The 19384-nt window shown below is 41.0% G+C and overlaps 1 protein-coding gene across 1 annotated transcript in view; it reads left to right on the forward strand.

The window, feature by feature from the left end:
* lrrk1 (leucine-rich repeat kinase 1) overlaps positions 1-19384 on the forward strand; it is a 76850-nt gene that overhangs the window by 15020 nt on the left and 42446 nt on the right. The window contains exons 4-15 of the mRNA XM_080497049.1: positions 2648-2819; positions 3027-3206; positions 4275-4411; positions 5183-5409; positions 6233-6360; positions 9853-10016; positions 11209-11346; positions 13266-13378; positions 13931-14001; positions 17323-17452; positions 18742-18854; positions 19019-19233. Of these exons, the coding sequence (XP_080353175.1) occupies positions 2648-2819; positions 3027-3206; positions 4275-4411; positions 5183-5409; positions 6233-6360; positions 9853-10016; positions 11209-11346; positions 13266-13378; positions 13931-14001; positions 17323-17452; positions 18742-18854; positions 19019-19233 (1788 nt within the window). The remainder of the gene's footprint in view (positions 1-2647; positions 2820-3026; positions 3207-4274; positions 4412-5182; positions 5410-6232; positions 6361-9852; positions 10017-11208; positions 11347-13265; positions 13379-13930; positions 14002-17322; positions 17453-18741; positions 18855-19018; positions 19234-19384) is intronic.

Below are 19384 nucleotides of genomic sequence, written 5' to 3' on the forward strand. Positions count from 1 at the left end.
TGTCCTCTGTCTTCCTCCTGCTCGACCCCCAGCCACCAGCCATCGAGTTTGGAGCTGGTAATCCGCGGTCATAAGGGACGCTCAAGTGGGGCAGCTTCACCTCCTGCTACACGCTGTGGACTGTAGACACAGTAGTCTACTGAGGCCTTTTACCCTGCTGTATATTCGACTGTCCTCCATCCCCACTCTCCTCTTAACTTGTATCAGGCAGATACAGAATATGGATGCAAGCGTAACCAAGCTGTCATTGTGCTTAAAGATGTGGTGGAAGTTGGTGAAAAATTCTCTCTTAATCAGATTTTGATTCAAGGATTGTTGATCTGTTTACAAGGCCACTGCATTTGTGTAACCACATAAAGATTTTAGATTTTGATCTCAGCACTCACTTTGAGCTAACGTACTCTCAGATACCGTGGTGGCATTGACACAGCTCATCTCGGTTACATCTGGTAAAGTCATCCCCTGGTCCTCCCAAACCCTTCTGTCTTGCTTTGTTCTCACCCTCTCTCATGGATGTCACTGACTCGCAGAGATGTATTCAGATGCAGTACTTTTGCTGTTGTGTCATTTGAGGGGAAATGCTGCTGTTTTTGTTTTTCGGGGAGGAGATGCAACCAGCCCCCGCGTCAGCAGAGATGTGGCCTACTTCTCCCTGCGCCAGTGGAACGGCTTGGACTGTTTCCAGGTCTCCGGGCCTGGTAGAAGAAATACATTAGCTTCATAAATGTATATTTAGAAATGCAAGATGTGGGCAAATATCAGTCAAAACAGTTTGAAAGTCACACAACCAACATCATTTGTTGCCCATGAAGACGTTTCTAAACTGTTCACACAGTGATGTCCAAGTGAGATATTGTGGATTTGTTTATCCACACATTTACAGTCTTTCCTCGAAGGGATCGTCATCGTCCACTAGGGGCAGCACTGACTCGACAGGCTCGAGACAAAGTTGGCACCAGAGTAACACAATGTGGCGACTGATGACAATGTAACTTTCATTGCGTTTTTGGTGCCTGTTTACACTTTGTCATTTGTCCATGAGAAAGTCTGTATAATCCCATTGTTAATGCTTGGTGTGTTGTTCTGTGTACGTGTGTGGTTTCAGCACAAAAACAAAGGGCAACCACTTGTAGTCTAACATGAAAACCACATCCTTTTGCTCATTTCTGTCATGGTTATTGAAACAGACATAATTTTCTTATCATTGCCATGTAAATGTGAAACTATTCTTAAAGTAAAACACAAAGGATAATGAATTTTAACCTGACATTTTGTATTGAAATGGACGTTGTTGTTGATGGTGAGCTCTTTAAATTTGGCTTAATTTGGATGGAGGATTCCTCTTCTTTGAGTTTTCCGATAGCGGGATGACCAGGTGAGTCAGTCGAGTGACGCCTGGCGATTCGCACAGTACCTCTGTAAGTACGTGTGAATGTCTCACTGTCGTGGCGCATCAACCAGCAAGCTTCAGGCTCTTCAGCTGTGTGCAGGACAGTGGGTTGCACAGTGTGGATTCAAGAAGAATTTTATGTCTTCTTCATTTCCCGATTCCTCAGTTGCACTCAGAGGGTACACTGCCCTCCTGTGGTTACTGGTGGTTCTGAGGTGAGCGCTGAACCCAAAGCTTTGTTCATATCCATACTGCTATACAATATGGAGTGTAAACATGGCTTTGGCAATATTCTGTAGGATACAGTGAAAAACTTTCTTTATTGTCAACAATTAACTGATAAACTTTGGGGCCTTTTTCAGTTTTTTCCTTCCAACTCATGAACATAGACGTTAACGTGCTTCTGTGATTCCATCAGGACTTGAGCTGAAATTCTGGGCTGGTTTTCTTCCCCCTGAAGCTTCTGTGGTTTATCTTTGAAAACAACGAGATGATTTTGACTTTTTTTCTTTAGATATTTTTACAATGAGATTCACATCAACCAAGAAAACTGTGAAAGTAGAAGTGTTTGTCAAGGTCAGAGCAGCTCCACACTTGACTGAAGTCTTGTTTCATTCACTTTGGGTTTTTAAACTCTTCAGTCCAATGAATTTTTTTTTGGTACCAAAAAAGAAATTTTAATTACTCGTGCAGATTACTTCATATTGTCGGAACCAATTAAAACAGAAAACCATTGTTTTGAAAGGCTCGCATTCCTGCTACTTTGTATCCAATTTGCACAATCACTCCACCAAGTGATGCTGCCAACAAAGTATTTATGATTTCTTGTCTAATAACCCGTCACAAATGCAACAGAATTATAGCAGCTTCCAGTGGAAGTAGATCAGGACAATCATTTCAAGGGATAATGTTTTGCTGACTATGTCACGCAGCTTAAAGTAATAAATTATTACTAGAAAGAAGAATCATGAAAGTGGAGATGTTTTATTAACCAACTCTATGACGAAGCTGCTTTCAACATCAAGGTTATTTTCAGTTCAGTGTGGGCATTCATCTTCAAAGCTCCTGAAACTGATTTAGTTTCACCTGAGAAGCCAAAACAAATCAACCATCTTCACATAATGTAGCATCGATACCGTTGTATACGGCGTATACGCTAACATATGCATGGAAATGACTGTTTCCACAGTTCCAGTTTGAAATCCATCTGGACACGTCAGGCTTTTAAAGGTAACTGCCATTATCGTGTGTTTCCAGGTTCGTCTCCTGTGCGTGGCCTCTCATCACGGTGACCTCCAGAGTGTGTGTTACCTGCTAAAAGAAGCTCATGTCACGGTGCCCTTCGAGCCATCCAACAGTAACCCAGCCATCGTGGCGGCATATTACGGCCACCCTGACCTGGTGAAGGAGCTACTGGAATCTATTCCAGGTAGGAGCACCAGTGTGTTTGAGGTCCTCTCTCTGTGACCTCATTAATCTGATGCTTTTGTTTTTGTACATGTTTGCATTGTTACCAGTTGCCGTCATATGAAGTTGTATATTTAAGTCGAATGCTGGGTTTCCTGTCAGGTGTTTTGCTCCCAACGATATGAATTCTGTGTGAAAGTTGTTGTGCGTGTGTGTTGCTCCTCATCAGGTCCGTGTCTGAGAAGAGATTTGCTGAACTGGATGTTGGCCACGTCATGTCAGCGGGGTCACCTGGAGGTCGTCCGCCTGCTGGTCTACAACTACGACGCCGATGTAAAGGACTGCTCCATCCACAGTGACGAGTTCGCCGTCATCACCGGCCTGCCGCTGTACGCTGCTGCACAAGCAAGTAAGGACACACACACACACACACACACACACACACACACACACACACACACACACACACACACACACACACACACACACACACACACACACACACACACACACACACAGAGCATCCATTCAACCTCATTCATTATTATACAACTTTTCAAACAACACAAGACTTGAGTGAATCAGACTCGGAGGTTTGCTCTAACAAGTTTTAGAGAGGGACTGTACTTGCAGTAATGAGATTTACAAATGGACAACAGATCAGCGTAGGTAATCCACAGTGGGCATGTTGGAGGAGATGTAGGCACAGATAACAAGGTTCTACCTTCAGAGTTGAAGACAACAAAATGGAACAGAGACAGAAATGAGATGTTTAAATACACTAGGTTTAATAGTGGCTCGTGTTCAGATTCATCCAAGCCAGGATGCAATTTGTGAAGAAGGAAGAAAGTTGTAATTTATGGTGAAAAATGTAGACACAAGGTGGAGGTTCAACCAATTCAATAAACATTTATTTTACTAAAACACACGTATTTAGAGCTCAATGTGTTGAAAATGTTAAAACCAAACAAGTAATATAGTTTCATACTTATAGATGATGATGTACTTACTTGACTTCCACTTCAGTAAATGCTAATTACCTTCAATATCTATGGGGCTGAAACACAGAATCCATGTTGTGCAAGTTAAGAATGACTTTCACTGGAGATCTCTGAGCTCAGTTATCAAATTATCAAGCATGCTTTGTCTGCTGGTGGAGTAGTTTTAATCACCATGAAGGGAATGGGTTTTTTTTTTCCTCATGATAAAAATAATTCAGCAGATGGAGGGATATATGTGGACCAAAGATGCTGTAGATCCCTAAAGTGAATCGCAGTCTGACTGTAAAAGTAGATGAAAAGATGTATTATATTCTTCCTGCTTGTTCCTGGATCCTCTGGATTTTCTTTATTTGTACACAGAGGAATGATGTTTTCTGTTTTGACTCACAGGTAAAATAAAGCTAAGCTGTCAGAGTTGAATCCCGTCTGTTTCCTGTTTCAAAAGCTCTTAACACACAGCATGTTGTGTGTTGCAGATAATGAGGAGATCGCCTGCTTCCTCATGCAGAACGGAGCAGGTTTCTCCTCCTACACCCTGGTGGACCACCCGGCGTTTAGCAAGCGTCTCCTCAAGCTGAAGATAGAGCAAAGCTCTGAAACAGAAGGAGACCAGGTCTGTTTTGATACCAACTGATGCAAGACTCTCACATCTGCAACTATAGATTTTAACTCCAATTGAGGATCTTTCATTACATATATGTATTCATTTATCAGATTGAAGCAGTGGTGTGAAGACAGTGTTTTAATCTTCAGTTTTTATCTTTTCTGTGACCACGAATGCCTAAAATGTTTCATATTTGTGTTTTTCACATCAAGATGTTTTTTTGTTTTTTTTATGTGAACAAACGCATCAAGCTGACAATTCCTCCTCCACTTTGCACTCAATTAAAAACTTTCCATGCTTATGGAAAGCACTCATTGCATATTTGTTCAAAGTGGTGGCATGTGTTTGTAACGCTATACAATTATCTTGAAGATGTTTCCAATATAAATTGTGAATTGAATATTACATAAATGCTTTCTTCATCAATATTCTCAAGTGTGTTAATGTGTTAACACTTTGTTTTACTATAAAGTATGTTAAATGTGATGACCTACCATTAAGTTATAAAGTGTCAAAATGTTTCTGTCACTCCAACAAACATAAGGATGATGTACAAGATGTGATGAATTGCAAAATGTTTAAATCTCATTTTGAGATGGGTGTTATCCTAAAACAGCATGGTGTGTGTGTGTGTGTGTGTGTGTGTGTGTGTGTGTGTGTGTGTGTGTGTGTGTGTGTGTGTGTGTGTGTGTGTGTGTGTGTGTGTGTGTGTGTGTGTGTGTGTGTGTGTGTGTGTGTGTGTGTGTGTGTGTGTGTGTGTGTGTGTGTGTGCGCGCGCAGTGTGTCAGTGTGTGTTGGAGCGGTCTGCAGCTACCCTGGTTGGACCTGGACTGGTTCATGGACGCGTCGTCCCGGATCACCCAGCTGGATCTGTCCTTCAACAGCCTGGCCGCGCTGCCCTCCGTGGTGCCCTGGGGCCTCATCCACCTCCAGACTCTGGATCTGTCCAGCAACGAGCTGAGAGAGCTGCCGTCGGCACACAGCTCCCAGGAGGTCATCTGCTGCAGGTACACCAGGGCGCACCATGGTACTATTCACATACCATCACGACAGTAGAAGCAGCTTGAGAGCGTCTGCCTCCATTGAGTCAAGGTATGGAATTCTAGGGTGAGAAAAGACAACAACAAAAAAAGACAAAATAATCCTTATGTCAAGGATGACAAGGGAGATGAGGCAGGTTATCTGAAAGCAGCATGTCATAGGGACATGGATTAGTCATCAGTGGATTAAATGAGATGCCTCAACAGTCGAAACATATAGCAGTGGAAATAAGATGATGACCCAGACTGACCTGAACTAGAACCAGCTAGAACTACAAACCTGATCAATTAGGGGAATGCTAAGCTTTATCTGATTTGGAGAGACTGTGTTTACCCCCAAAACTGCAGCTGGGAGCTGGTTCCACATGAGAATGGCCACATCTTTTACAAACTCCAAGAACACTAAATAAGCAGCACTCTGAGAGAGAGAACACAGTACAGAAACCATATGATGGAGCATAATTATGGAAATTCAATTGTAAAATTGTATTTTACATGGTGCTAACAAAACCTGAAGCATTGCGGTCTTAGTTCTTTCTAACCTGAATGTGTCCTGTTGTTAATGTAACCACTGCACCAAAGACTGTCTTGACCTTGTTTTCTGAGTAAGGGCAAACAACAGATTACAGTTTAGTTTCTGAAGTTGTTTCAGCTCCTCTGAACCTTTTAAATCCTCTCCTGACCTTCAAACTGAACTGATTTTAGTTGATGCAGTTACTAAACGGGTGATTATCACAGGTAATTGCGACTGTGTCTATAATTCCTCAGGCTCTGTCTTCTCTTTGTTCAGACTCCAGCAGGTGAATCTCTCCCAGAACCAACTGACCAGTTTGCCAGCTGGACTTCTCCACCTCACCCATCTCCAGAAAGTTTCTGCTGCCAAGAACCAACTCAGCAACCTGTTCGACATTCCTCCAAGTACGTTCCTGCTCAGTGTCATCCAACTATTTTCCGTAGGTAGTTCAAACTACAGGACTGAGCACCCACCCCTGCAACATCTTACCACTACCAAATAATTCAAACTTCTATTGGCTCTCAAAGTTTCGAAGCATTTGGTGGCTTTGGGAGGGATGACACACAGGAAGAGTTGAAGTAAATGAAAGGTAGTGAGACTTGTTGAGCTCAGTTCCCAGTGAATATTGAGTTTCATTTCAGATGTTGATGGATTAATTTCATGTTCATTTGGAAAATATAGAATAAAGTTCTTTTGAATTGCCATTGTAATAGGTAATGGAACTAAAGCCACCAAATATACCATTAAAGGAGGTTTAGCCCCACCATCAACATGGTGGAGGCATCATCATGCTATGGGGCTGCTTTAGTGCCAATTGCCACAGCCATTGCATTTATCAAACAAGTTTTAAAAGTTTGCCAGGATATTTGAGAGAAATGTGTCTGAATCACTGAGTTTGATCTGGAGCTGTGGGATTCTAGAGCCAAAGCTCACAGAGGAAAATATGGAGCGTCAGGATATTAAACTGCAAATACTTCAACTTGAATTCTGAATTCTGATGAATTCTCATCTGACCTGTGGCATCAGAAACATCCCAGAAAACTGCTGCTCACTGGGTATTTTCTCTGTTTGTCATCATTCTCTGGAGATGGAAAATCCCAGGAGATTTCAGTCAATACTTGGCTTCATTCAAAGTCATTTAAATCGCTTTTATTCCTAGTTCTTGTGCTTGTTTTTAGAATTCAGCATCTCATCCTGATCATTTCTTCATTCTTCAATAAATTAAGTTGTTGCCATCTGATCGACTGATTAGATATTTCGTTAACTAGTAGTTGGTTAGCCTAATGAAGAAGGGGGTGAGTGTGAGTTCGGAACGGAGACCTACGGAGCGGTGCGCTGACCGCCGGGTGGCTGCTCCGGCGTTTGAGCAGAAAGCGCGGACGCGATGCAAAGACAGACCCCGGTGCTCCTCGTAGCGTCTGCTCACGAGCCCCGATCTCCCCCTAACGTCACGTCCGTTCTTTCGCGACCAACATGAAAGTTACACAGCAAAGAAAAAAACAACAACTCGTGTAAACCTGAATATGCCAGTGGCAGAGGATTCATACAGCCGGCATATTAAAATGTTGAAGGCATGTAATAAATCGCTGACCAATCAGCAGACGGCTCCTCAAAATCAGACCCATTCCATGGTCCTCAGTACCCCAAAGAGGGGTGTCGGAAAAGCAACCGCCTTTGGAGCGGTTGTTTCCGGAAAATCCCAAATTCTTGCGGCGGAAACCCGAACCGTAACGGACTCTACCAGTCTATTCCCACACTTTTTGTGCGGTGGAAACAGGGCTTTAGTCTGCTCAGATTTATGGATGTTTACTCTCACTGTTATTTGTATTTATTGTTTTATGACTCATTATAAATGCACGACAAACTTATAATGGCAAGTAGCTTTCAGATGGGTACGAGTGTCTGTCATTGATTCTCATTTAGATGATAATAAATATGTTCAGCAGTAAGTTGTGCAGTTTATTGTCGTTCACTAAAAATTCTCATGACAATGGTTGATTTAGGATTTTCATCAGTCTTCTCCAGAGTCTCTGGACTTCAGTTGTGTCCCATCCAACAAGTCTTTCTGGTCGAGTTTCAGGAGAGAAAATGAGGAAGAAGATTCTCTGTTCTGATTATTTAGAAACCTGATCCAGTTTGGTAACGGTTAAAACGTTGTCTGCCAAGAACCAGGAGCTGTTTATCATCTATCTATATGTACCGTGCTGAAGTGCAACACTGTGTTTGCACATTCATGTCGTTTTCTTTAAGAAATATAGAAAGTTGTGCTCTTTAGATTCACTCTGACCAGCAGGAAGGATTAAAAATCTCCAGGCTGTCGATGGATTTATTCCTCTCTTTATGTTGACTTATCCACCAAGACGTTATTATTATGTTATATGATAGGACATGTTTGATTATAAGTTCTAACTTCTGTCAATTAAAAACCAGCAAAAAAGAGGTCAAGGTGAAGTTTCACTTGGCAGTCAGATTTTATACATGTTCAGACTGAGAAGACAGACACAACTGAAACACTATGGCGTCTTTTTAAGGAGGCAGATAATGTGTGTGTGTGAGTTCACATCCCAAAGATGATGAGAAGACGTTTTCCTGGGAACATTCTGAAATGGGATTACGAAAGTCTGTTATCAGTGCGGTGAAGCTACTGTCAGGACAGTTTCATGGTAACATCTGCAGCTTTCAGACAATGGTCAGTGTGTTGGAGTCAGTTATACAAGAGGAAAGCAGCCCTGGTCTCTCCAGGAATACTCATTCAATATATTCTATAATCTGATCATTCTTTGAATTAAAAAAGGGTCTCTGAACCAGCAACAAGGTTGATGAGATTTAGGAACTTGTTTTTAGAGTGTGCAGCTTGAATTGACACCTTCCAAGATCTTTTGTCTTTGTTCAATAAATAAAACATATAAAAATGCAATGTTTTGGTTAAAAAAAGTGATCATCAGATCATCCATCCTTGGTTAGAGGAGATTACCTTTCCAGGTTCAAGATGTCACGACAAGCACGTGAAGCTGCGAATGTTCAGCCACTTTTTTTTCATAGTTTGGAATAAATTATCAGGATGTGAGTATCAAATTAAGTTTTTTTTTTCCATGTTGAGAATCTCATAATACATGGATTAGTGTTTTCACACAAGTTGTCAAACATTTATTTTTTCAGCTTGTATTTAGATACAGAATTCTAAAACTGGCTTCACTCGACGAATCAGTTTGTGATCGAACCAAACATCATGTGGCTCAATGATGCTCTCAGCAAATTATATACTCCATGTTTCAGTTGCACACCAAACTGTTGGGTTTTTTTTTAGTTTTTTTTAAAAAGGACTAATTAATTAAACAAAAAATATTGATTAAATCAGAAAATGTTGGGGAGGAAAAAAAGTGTTAAAGTTGCTGGAGATTGCTGTAAAGGAAAAATACCAAAATGTCTAATTAAAATAGCTGAAATAAGTAAAATAGTAAAAACTGCTAAAATCTCTCTTTAAAAAAAGTATGTGAAGATACGGAAGAGAATACAACGGCTAAACGTCCTAAAAGAAAAACTGTTTCGGCTACAAAGGAAAACATTTGAAATAAAGCTTAAACTGGTAAAAAACTAAAAACGGCTACAATGTCTATTCAAAGATAGAGATTCTGGTATATATAAGATATAGATTGTTTTATATGTCTAAAACTTTATATACAGTATTATGAGCTGTGTTGTCCTCATTTTAAAGGTTGAATAGAAGTTTTTTTGGGGGGGAGTTTAAAAGTAAGAAAAACAGGTCCTTTGGTCATAAAGCTTTCAGAGCCCTGAGTTAAGTAACATGCATTATCACATACAAATGTAGTAATTATAGTATTTAAAGTGGTGCGTGCTGCTCTTATCCTCTGTGCCGTTTGCTCCCTTTCTGCCAGACACTAACTGGATCGGCCTTCGTAAACTGGAGGAGCTGGACGTGTCTGACAACAGTCTGACGGTTCTGCCCACAGCCGTGATGCACTGCCTCAAATCTCTGAGCTTCCTCAACGTGAGCAGGAACAAGCTGAGCAGCTTCCCTGATCCCTGGGCCTGCCCACTGGTAAGACCCCAACCCCATGCTGTCAGGACAAAACTGTCAGGGAATGAGGACGTTTTGAACCTTGTGACTGACGACAGACGCAGCACTGCAGATTCAAGATGTATTTATTATAGAAGTGAACCAGGCGGAGTCTGTTTAGCTTCTTATTGACTGCATTGATTTAGATTTTTATGGCTGCTTCATTGTCATACATCTTCTATCCTGAATAAATAGAACTTTTTGGGATCCGTGTGTTGTATTAAATGAGTCAAAGGAACTGTCGTAACATCTTGTGTTTGGGAACAAAGCTGCCTATTACATTTGACGATGATATTTGAGCAGAAAGAAAAGGAAAAAATCAGCTCAGCTTGATTTAAAAAAAATATATATATATATATCCGTAAGTGTCTCTTCTCCTGTAGGATGTGTGATATCCTGTAACGAAACTGGAAAAGAGAACTTAATTTGAAGGTCATGATGAAATCAGATGGTGTGAAATGTAAAACATGGGAGCAGGAAGAACATGCAAACTCCGCACAGAAAGAAACCAGGGAACTCGCAGAAAATTCAAACAATGATAGATGGCTAGATAGATACTTTATTAATTTACAAGAGAGAAAATTCAAGATGACTGGTTATTATATTGGCATACAGTAATGACTGAAATGTTCCAAATGATAAAGCCTCAGATCAGTGAGAAGGAAAAGAATTTTGATGAATTTGATCTCAAATGTAATATTGATACATTTAGTATTCTTTGTTCTTTCTTTCTTTTTTTTTTTAGTCATACGAGTCTCATTTAGAGTTTTATACATTAACAAGTCGAACAACCTCGTACCTGTAGTCTCCAGACCCCTACACCCTGCGATTCATCGTATAAAGGAGTAAAACACAAAATGCAAAGACAAAAGAAAGGGGGAGAAAATGTGTCTAGAAAGGGAATAAATGGACAAACAGAACTTTGTTCTTGGATACACACAATACTGTAATATAGACAAAAAAAATCCTGAGATTATCTGTCAGGTGTAAATAGTGTGTTGTCTACACCTGAAGACTGTTTATTCATTTATTAACTGTATCGATGATTTCTCAAAGGGTCTCTATGATTTAAAGGGTTTCTTTCAGAGCCTCTTTCTTTCTTTAACTTTATTCATGTCCGTCCCTCAACCAATGAGAAGCTGAATGACATTCCTGACATTTGTGTCTCCAACAGAAACAATTAAAAGCTTTTGCCAATGCGCTTGAGAATCTTCCAAACACCATCTCCATCTTCTGGAAGACTCAGCTGCAGGAGGTGGACTTCTCCGACAACAGCCTGAAGGAGCTGCCCTCGTATATCTTTGAGCTGGAGGTACAATCCGTCTCCATCTGCTGCTCTTCTTTCTTTCTGCGTGCATCAAACCAACTCAAATATACCTTAATATGAATAAAACACACTGTGTGATCTGCTGTGTAACCAGCAGGTGGCACTGCAGGTTTGAATTGCTCAGCATGAGTTCCCAAAATGAGATGCAGAAATATTTGACTCTCAAAAAAAGAGAGACACATTTTGATAGTTTAATGCAGCTGTTTGACTGAACCAGTGCAGAGAGCTCACATGTGACAGTAAAAACACCCAAAACGAAAGCGTGCGGTGACTCATGTAACAATGTGCACATGCCAGACTGAAGTTTAACTTGATTTCACAGATGCAACAACTATTTCACTTTTCTTTGTCCCTCAGTGGATAACAGCTATCAACATTTAATAAGATTACTTGGACGATAAGTCTAAATAATAAAACATCACGTGACTATTATTTAAAGTAGTATTTCGGATGATGTCCAGTTATCACATCCCGCTATTATTCTGGAAAACCAAACAACTCGACAATTCGATTTCCATGATCTTCATATCTTTCAGATGAGTAGGCTCTTTTCACTTTAGTTTGTCTTCTTTATTGTAACTATTCACTCGGTTAAACCATGGACACACAATAATACACATGTATACTATATTACCCAAAGTTTTTGGTCAGCCCTCCAGTTCAATTCAAGTGTAAATCAAGCAGCTATTTCTACACTATTTCTATCAACATTAGTGAAAGAATGTGTTGCTCTCAGGAGCTCAGTGAGTTCCAGCGTGGTACAGTGATAGGATGCCACCTGGGCAATAAGTCCAGCTGGGAAATGTCCTCACAATCATCTGTTGGTAGTACAATAACAACGTGGAAGCGATTGGGAACAACAGCAACTCGGCTACAAAAAAAAAATGACAGAGCGGAGTCAGTGGCTTCTCCTCCTCGTGCACAGAGGTGGCCAAACGCCCTGCAGACTCAATATCTCCAGACTTCCAAACTTCATGTGGTCTTCAGGGGGAACGATGAAAGTTTCAGCATACCAAGACATTTTTGAATTATTTAATCCTTCCAACTTTTTGGGAACAGTTTGGAGATGGCTCCTTCCTGTTCCAACATGACTGTCGAGCACAAAGCAGATCCATAAAGACCTGGATGATCCAGTTTGACTGTCCCGCACAGAGTCTTGACCTCAACCCGACAGAAAACCTTTCGGGATGTATGAGAGCAGAGACTGCGAGACGTGTGTGCTTTTACTGTGAAAGCACTTTGTGAACTACTGCTATTATTTTCATAATATAATATAGTGTAAATTCACGTCTATGGAAAATTAAGTCATAAATATCCGAACACATGTATGCCAATCAGGACGACCTAGACCCAAAGTTGAACCAGAGATTTATTAATTTCCAGCCGGAATCCAAATTAAAAACAAGTCCAAAGTTACCAAAAAGTACATGCTGAAATAATTGTAACTAAAAGTAAGGAAAAGGTATGAGTACACACCATAAAGATGGATAATGAATCTCCAGGAAGAGATGTCGCAAGGCAGTAAAGCTGCTTCATACTGTATTTTTCTATACAATTCCAGATATTCCACAAACTGAAGTTAAAGGAAATGTCAGTTTTCCGCATCTGATATATTTGAAATTCAGATGTATCAGAATTTAAAATTGCTTGCACCTAATTTCGACGTTTCACACAGTTTTAACACGAGACTCCTTTTTTCTTCCTCATAATGTCAAAATGTTTGTTGCTGAGCTTTTAGACAAGAAACATACGAGACGTTCCTCACAGATCGAAAGAAGCTGCACTGTATTACTGCCTTTGTTAGACTGTTCTCATCACTTCCCATCCAATGACCCCCCCCAAGACAGAATTATGTGTGTGGTTGTCAGTGTCTCACCCTTTCCTCCCACTTACCACCCCCCCAGGCCCTGGTCTCTCTGAGACTGAGTGGGAATCACATTGCAACACTCCCGGCCCCCAATAAGTGGAACTGCTCCCAGCTCCGGACCCTCGATCTTTCCAGGAACCAGCTGGGCAAGTAGGTCCTCCCTGTAAATACTTCTGAGTAAACACACTCTGTCTGCTTGAATCACAGTGTTTGAAGTAAAAGCCTCATGCAGAGTTAGAGTTGGGAGTTCATGATGTTACCCTTTGCCGGGTGTAAAATCTACTTTCCCATTTCGACTCTAAATCAGGCTTTTTAGAAGATATTTATGTAGGTTTTATGAGAAATTTGAGTGTAACTGAATGAAATCATACATGCAGCGTAATCCCAGTTTCTGAGCATTAAACAGTAAACATTAAACATAAAACATATTCAGTTCTGCTTGAAATATTTTTCCAAGCGCAGCACTCTGATGTGGAGATGAGGACAAATTTTGGGTTGAATGCTGCATTTCCTAATTGTTTGAATGTGATAACATGTAATGATATCTCCTAGCTCATGTGGAATCTCATTCTCTCTGATCCAAAAGATTAAAAAAAAATAGCTTTGAAGCTGCTGCAGAAGTTAATGTTCAGATGGGAATAAGAAACATTTGTTCTTAATGTTGTCTGAGCTTGTCCCTAAATTTCAAACCGTCTTTTACAGAACCGAGGAAAGTCCCAAATCCAGGAGACTGGCTTTCCTGACGACGTGGAACCGGAGGGACCCGGATCCAGGTAAATGTGCTTTCATGCCATTTTACACAACGTTTCGCATTGCAGTGATTCTCTTAAGTTATTCATAAGGTCGTTTTGTGCCCTGCTTTATTCTCCTTCCTTTAAGAAAGTAGACGTGCTCTATTTTCAGGAGTAGAACTACCACTTGAGTATAAATCTCATGAAAGTATGAGTCATCAAGTAAAAAAGGTGTAAAAGACCATGCTCAGATATAACTGTACCTTTGGATCTGACTTTTCTTCATCACAGTAAGTTTCTCTGGCTTTCCTTCACAACGTTTTCACACTCCAAACTCTTTCTGATGCACTATTTAAGATATTCAGTTCTGCTCGATAGTCTTTTCTCTTTGGCAACATTTTGCTTGTTCTGTAAGTCAAATACAGTAATAATGGATGTTTTTTTATGCTATACAGCAACATCTCGTAGTCCCAGTTGGTATGTGCAGCGACATTTCCTATAAGTGGCATCACTAGCACAACAACTTCTAAAAAGAAAAGCGCAGTTACTCCAGAAAACACAGGACTTGTTACATGTTGCAGGTTATTTTTTCTTCCCTCCATCACTCTCGCTTGCTTGCTTGTTTTATTCTGTATATAAACCGAGACAGTGGCTGTCTTGGGAATGGATTTGCCAAGCAGTAGTGAAAGTGACACAGTTGACTCTCATTGGAGAACAGCTGCTGTGTAACAAACACAGTTTCTGTCTGACAGCCCCTGAGGTACTATTTACTAATATGAGGAGTAAGTAAGTACATCAAAGTATTTGCCTCAGCCATCATATCATCATGCTCAGGATGAATAAATCATAGAGTTGCACACAAAATTCCCATAGTTTGGAAAAAGAAAATTGTCCCCGACTCTGTTCATCTTCTTGTAACAGTTCAGTCGCGTCATTGTGCGGTTTGGGAATGTGCACAAGATACATTTCTGAAGGACAATAGTGTCCTTGTAAAACTACTGAGTAATGTCGAACCAATGTGCTCCTTCTATCCTCCTTTTAAGACTTTACAAAAAATGTGCATGTTGATAATCAGAATATGTGGATTCTTATGTTCTAGCAGTGGTTCTACCTGTAAATGTATGTGTTTGTTAAAGAGCCTTTGGGCAAAATATTAGTGCAGTAGCAGCTTTGAGCACACACTCGATGTACGCCATCAGAGTTTTAATGTGATTAATAGTCGTACAAGTACAATTGACCCACAGTGGGCTTAATTTTTGTAATAGTCTTTTTTTTGTTTTGGACTGATAATTCAGATTTCAGAAGAGCTTCAATAAACAATGACACGTTAGTTTTATCTTCTCCTCACCAAAGTCACCAAAGTGTCTCGATTGAAACACTTCATGACTTGTTTAACGAGGTCTATAGAAGCCTGTCGATGTGAATGTGCCAGGTCTGAGCAGGAGGCCGTCTAATATATGCAGACCAGGGGTTACTGAGGACAGATTAAGAAACGCTGCTCTGCCCCACATCTCTCTCTCTCCCTCTCTCTCTCTCTCTCTCTCTCTCTCTCTCTCTCTCTCTCTCCTCTCCCTCTCCCTCTCCCTCTCCCTCTCCCTCTCCCCCTCCCCCTCTCCCTCTCCCCCTCTCCCTCTCCCTCTCCCTCTCCCTCTCCCTCTCCCTCTCCCTCTCCCTCTCCCTCTCTCCCTCTCCCTCTCCCTCTCCCTCTCCCTCTCCCTCTCCCTCTCCCTCTCCCTCTCCCTCTCCCTCTCCCTCACCCTCACCCTCACCCTCTCCCTCTCCCTCTCCCTCTCCCTCACCCTCACCCTCTCTCACCCTCCCCAACTTGAATGTGGATGCCAGTATACAAATCATTTCTCACCTCGAGTGGGAGCTCCAGTCCCGACCCAAACCACAGACTCGACTCTTGATATATTGAGCAGGATGAGTAAACAGGGGGGAGCGGAAGAGCCACAGGCTAAAGACAACTGAACTCTCTTCTCACAGCCTGCGACTGATGACTGAAATCTTTTATTTATGCATCATGGATCCAGACACGGATTACCAAACTGTTTAAACTGCCCAGTTAAAAGACCATTTTTATTTTAAACTTGTTTTAAGATTCAGAGTTTAGCTCATGATAGTGTCCTTGAATGATATTTTTGAAGTTTTTACAAAAACTATGCTGAAAAATATTTTTACCAACATAGAAAATACTATAATATGTGGGTACTGCAGTGGAAACATATGGAAAAATATGTGTGCGTGTGCTTTCACACAAACACACAAGCTTAAACTGAGTAAATTAACTCTATAAAAAAACTCAAGTCAACATATTGATCTATAAATGGATTTATGCATACAGAGACGTTCTTATAAGGACACATTATCATACTATTCATTGCTTGATCCATAAAGCTTTTTATTTAATATATTTCAATCATTATACATTTTATCATATTGGCAGCCTTTCTTTTCTTTGATTTAAATGTTCTGTGATTTTTCTTCCCCCTGCATCATTGCAGGACTTGGCTTTTCAAAAGATATCCAGCCCTGCTTTTCGTATAAAATTGCATGTTTAATAAACATGAGCACAAAAAACTTGTTACGGACTTATATTTCTCTTTTCTTCCCACAAGCTTTTTAAAAGAAAATGATTATTTTTAATTCTATTTGATATATTATTTTGTGCAATCACATGCTTGACCAGTATGCCTACACACACACACACACACACACACACACACACACACACACACACACACACACACACACACACACACACACACACACACACACACACACACACACACACACACACACACACACACACACACACACACACGTGTATAGTCCTGTTTGCAGTGCAAGAGACACCCTATAGTTTCCTCTCCATTCTTCATCCCTGCACTTGGACAATGTTTTCAGTCTGAGCCTTTTTCTAAATAGTTTCATGCTTGAACATTGTTTCAGGTCTTGACTGAGTTTGTTCCAAATCCTCTCTCCACTGACTGAAGTGCTCATGAAGGTCACAGAAAATCTTTATCAGACATATATTCTCCTTTTAAATCATGACTGTTCCATTTCTGGTTAGGTTGACATCAAACTGTTTATTTATTACAGAATGATTGTGTAATGGTGTTTTATTAGTATCAGCGTTATGTAATGTTTGGCATGTTATTGCAGCCGTGTCGCATCATGCCGCAGTTTGAGTGGAAAGCGCGCTTCGTTATTTATTCACTTTTGCGAAATGTTTGGGACGGCGCCACTGTCGGGTCAATAACCTGCGTCCAACCGCGGCCCCCCTTCCTTAAAGCTGTGTATTTGTGTGTGTGTGTTTGAGAATCCACGCTGTGAGTGTTTGCCTCTCTGTGTTTTTGCCAGTGTGTCCCGTCGAGTTCCCTGCCATCCTCCGAGATTCTCTGGAAGTGTTGTTCTTGAACGACAACCAGCTAGAGTGTGTTCCCCAGTCAGTGTGTGGTCTGCACAGCCTCACCGAGCTCTACCTCTCCAAGTAAGTCCCCCAGCCCCCGCATCCACCTGAGCCCCCTACCCCCACTCCGTCACCACCCTGTCACTGGATGAAGCCACACATCTGTGCCTTTCACAACTCGTGTCTCTCTTTATGTGTGCAACGTAAACCTTGAAAGCAGGGGATGTGATGTCAAAGATATAAGCTTTTTTTTGTTTGTTTTTCTTCTTCTCTCACAACATAAATAAACACTTTTTTTTTTTTTTAATGGTGTAAAATAACTGTATAAGAAAAGCTGTCGATGCAGTACAAGGGATTATCTTATTGTCAAAGAACAAGCAGAAGATCTTTCGGATTTTGCACCGAGATGTCATCAAAATCTGCACAGATTCAGCAAGGTGACCATAAGAGAAGAACAATCACATTATCCTTACCTAATCTACATATGCCCATACGTAGGGAAAGGTTGTTGTTGTTTTTTTTACATTTCATGCTATTTTGCATAAGGTTTTTGCATTTTATAAGGTTTCAATATAATTGGCGCTATGTTGAGAATATCATCGTTTTTTGTTGAAATTGTATTTGTTTTGAGAAAATGGATGTATACTCTGCACCACAACAAAGAAAATCGTTAAATTTTAACTTGAAGTTTATTATGGCACTATTTTACCAGTCCATCCCACTCAAGATGACACTGGGTTGATTGTGGTGCCTGAACTAAACTGACTTTGACACACCTGGTGTACAACATAAACCAGCAGATGTTAAGCTCTGATCGATTGTCAGAATTTTCCATCTTTTATCTGATCGCAGTGTAAACCCTCCTCATAACAATCACCAAGCCTTTTCTTCAGCTAGAAATCTCTGCTACAATATTGTAAAATAGACACATTTCTTAGATTATTTAATAAGCCGAAGGTTATTGCACAAAAAAAAAAAGGAGGAAAGATCCAAACCAGTGGTTTTAGTGGTGGTTCACTGGAAAAAGTTACAAAAGCCTCTGTGACGCAGCGTGAAAAAAAAAAAAGAAAAACAATAAATTTGGTTCCTGGGAAGCACTTCTTGTGATGAGGTCAGCCCTCCCGCTCCAGCTGTTTCCAGCTCATTCCAGCAAAATTGTTCTGCTCACAAACTCCCAAGAATGATTCAATTACTTTCATAATATGGATTTTCTCGTTGCTGCCAAAAACAGTTTTAATCAGAGTGTTTGGCGGACTGTCCGATTTATCGAGGGTAAAATAATTCATTTTATTGGAGTTTTGTATTATGTTTGTGTTAGCCGGGGGCATCGAGTCAGTGTGAGCGTTTTGCTTTCTTTGCTGTGTGAACAGTAATCCTGGAATCAAGGAGCTTCCCGCGGAGCTCGGACAGCTTTCCAACCTCTGGCAGCTGGACATCGAAGACCTCAACATCACTAATGTCCCGCAGGAAGTCCGGAAAGAAGGTACCTCTGGAAGAGAAGGAAGCTGTACTGATTGATTCAAGTCTTGTGCTTGCATTATTATTGTATTACGTCCATTACTGTGTTTTTAATTGTACATTTGTTTGATTTTTTTTTTGTCATCTAGTCCCTTTATAAACCTTCCATTAATCCGTGTGACTCCTCAGGACCCGTGTCAGTCCTGGCGTACCTCCGGGCTCACCTTCGGAAAGCAGAGCCGTGTAAACTCCTGAAGATGATCGTGATCGGCCCCCCCAGGCAGGGGAAGACGGCCCTCCTGGAGGCCCTGCAGACCGGCCGGGCGTCCCCCTTCACCCCCACAGAGTGCACCATCTCCACCTCCAGCTGGGAGCTGGACAAACCCAACGGAGGCAAAAACAACGTGAGGGTGTTTCTGTGTATAGTTTTCATGTTCTCTCTGAGCATGTGTGTGTTGAAACAGTCAAAAGAGTTGAATAAAAACGCGAAAGTGCACTTTGATACAGCGAAATGCACCCTGAGCCTCAGAGTGGTCATCCTGCAGGGTAAAGCTG

Source organism: Blennius ocellaris, assembly GCF_963422515.1.
Source record: "Blennius ocellaris genome assembly, chromosome: 1".
Lineage (NCBI taxonomy): Eukaryota > Metazoa > Chordata > Actinopteri > Blenniiformes > Blenniidae > Blennius > Blennius ocellaris.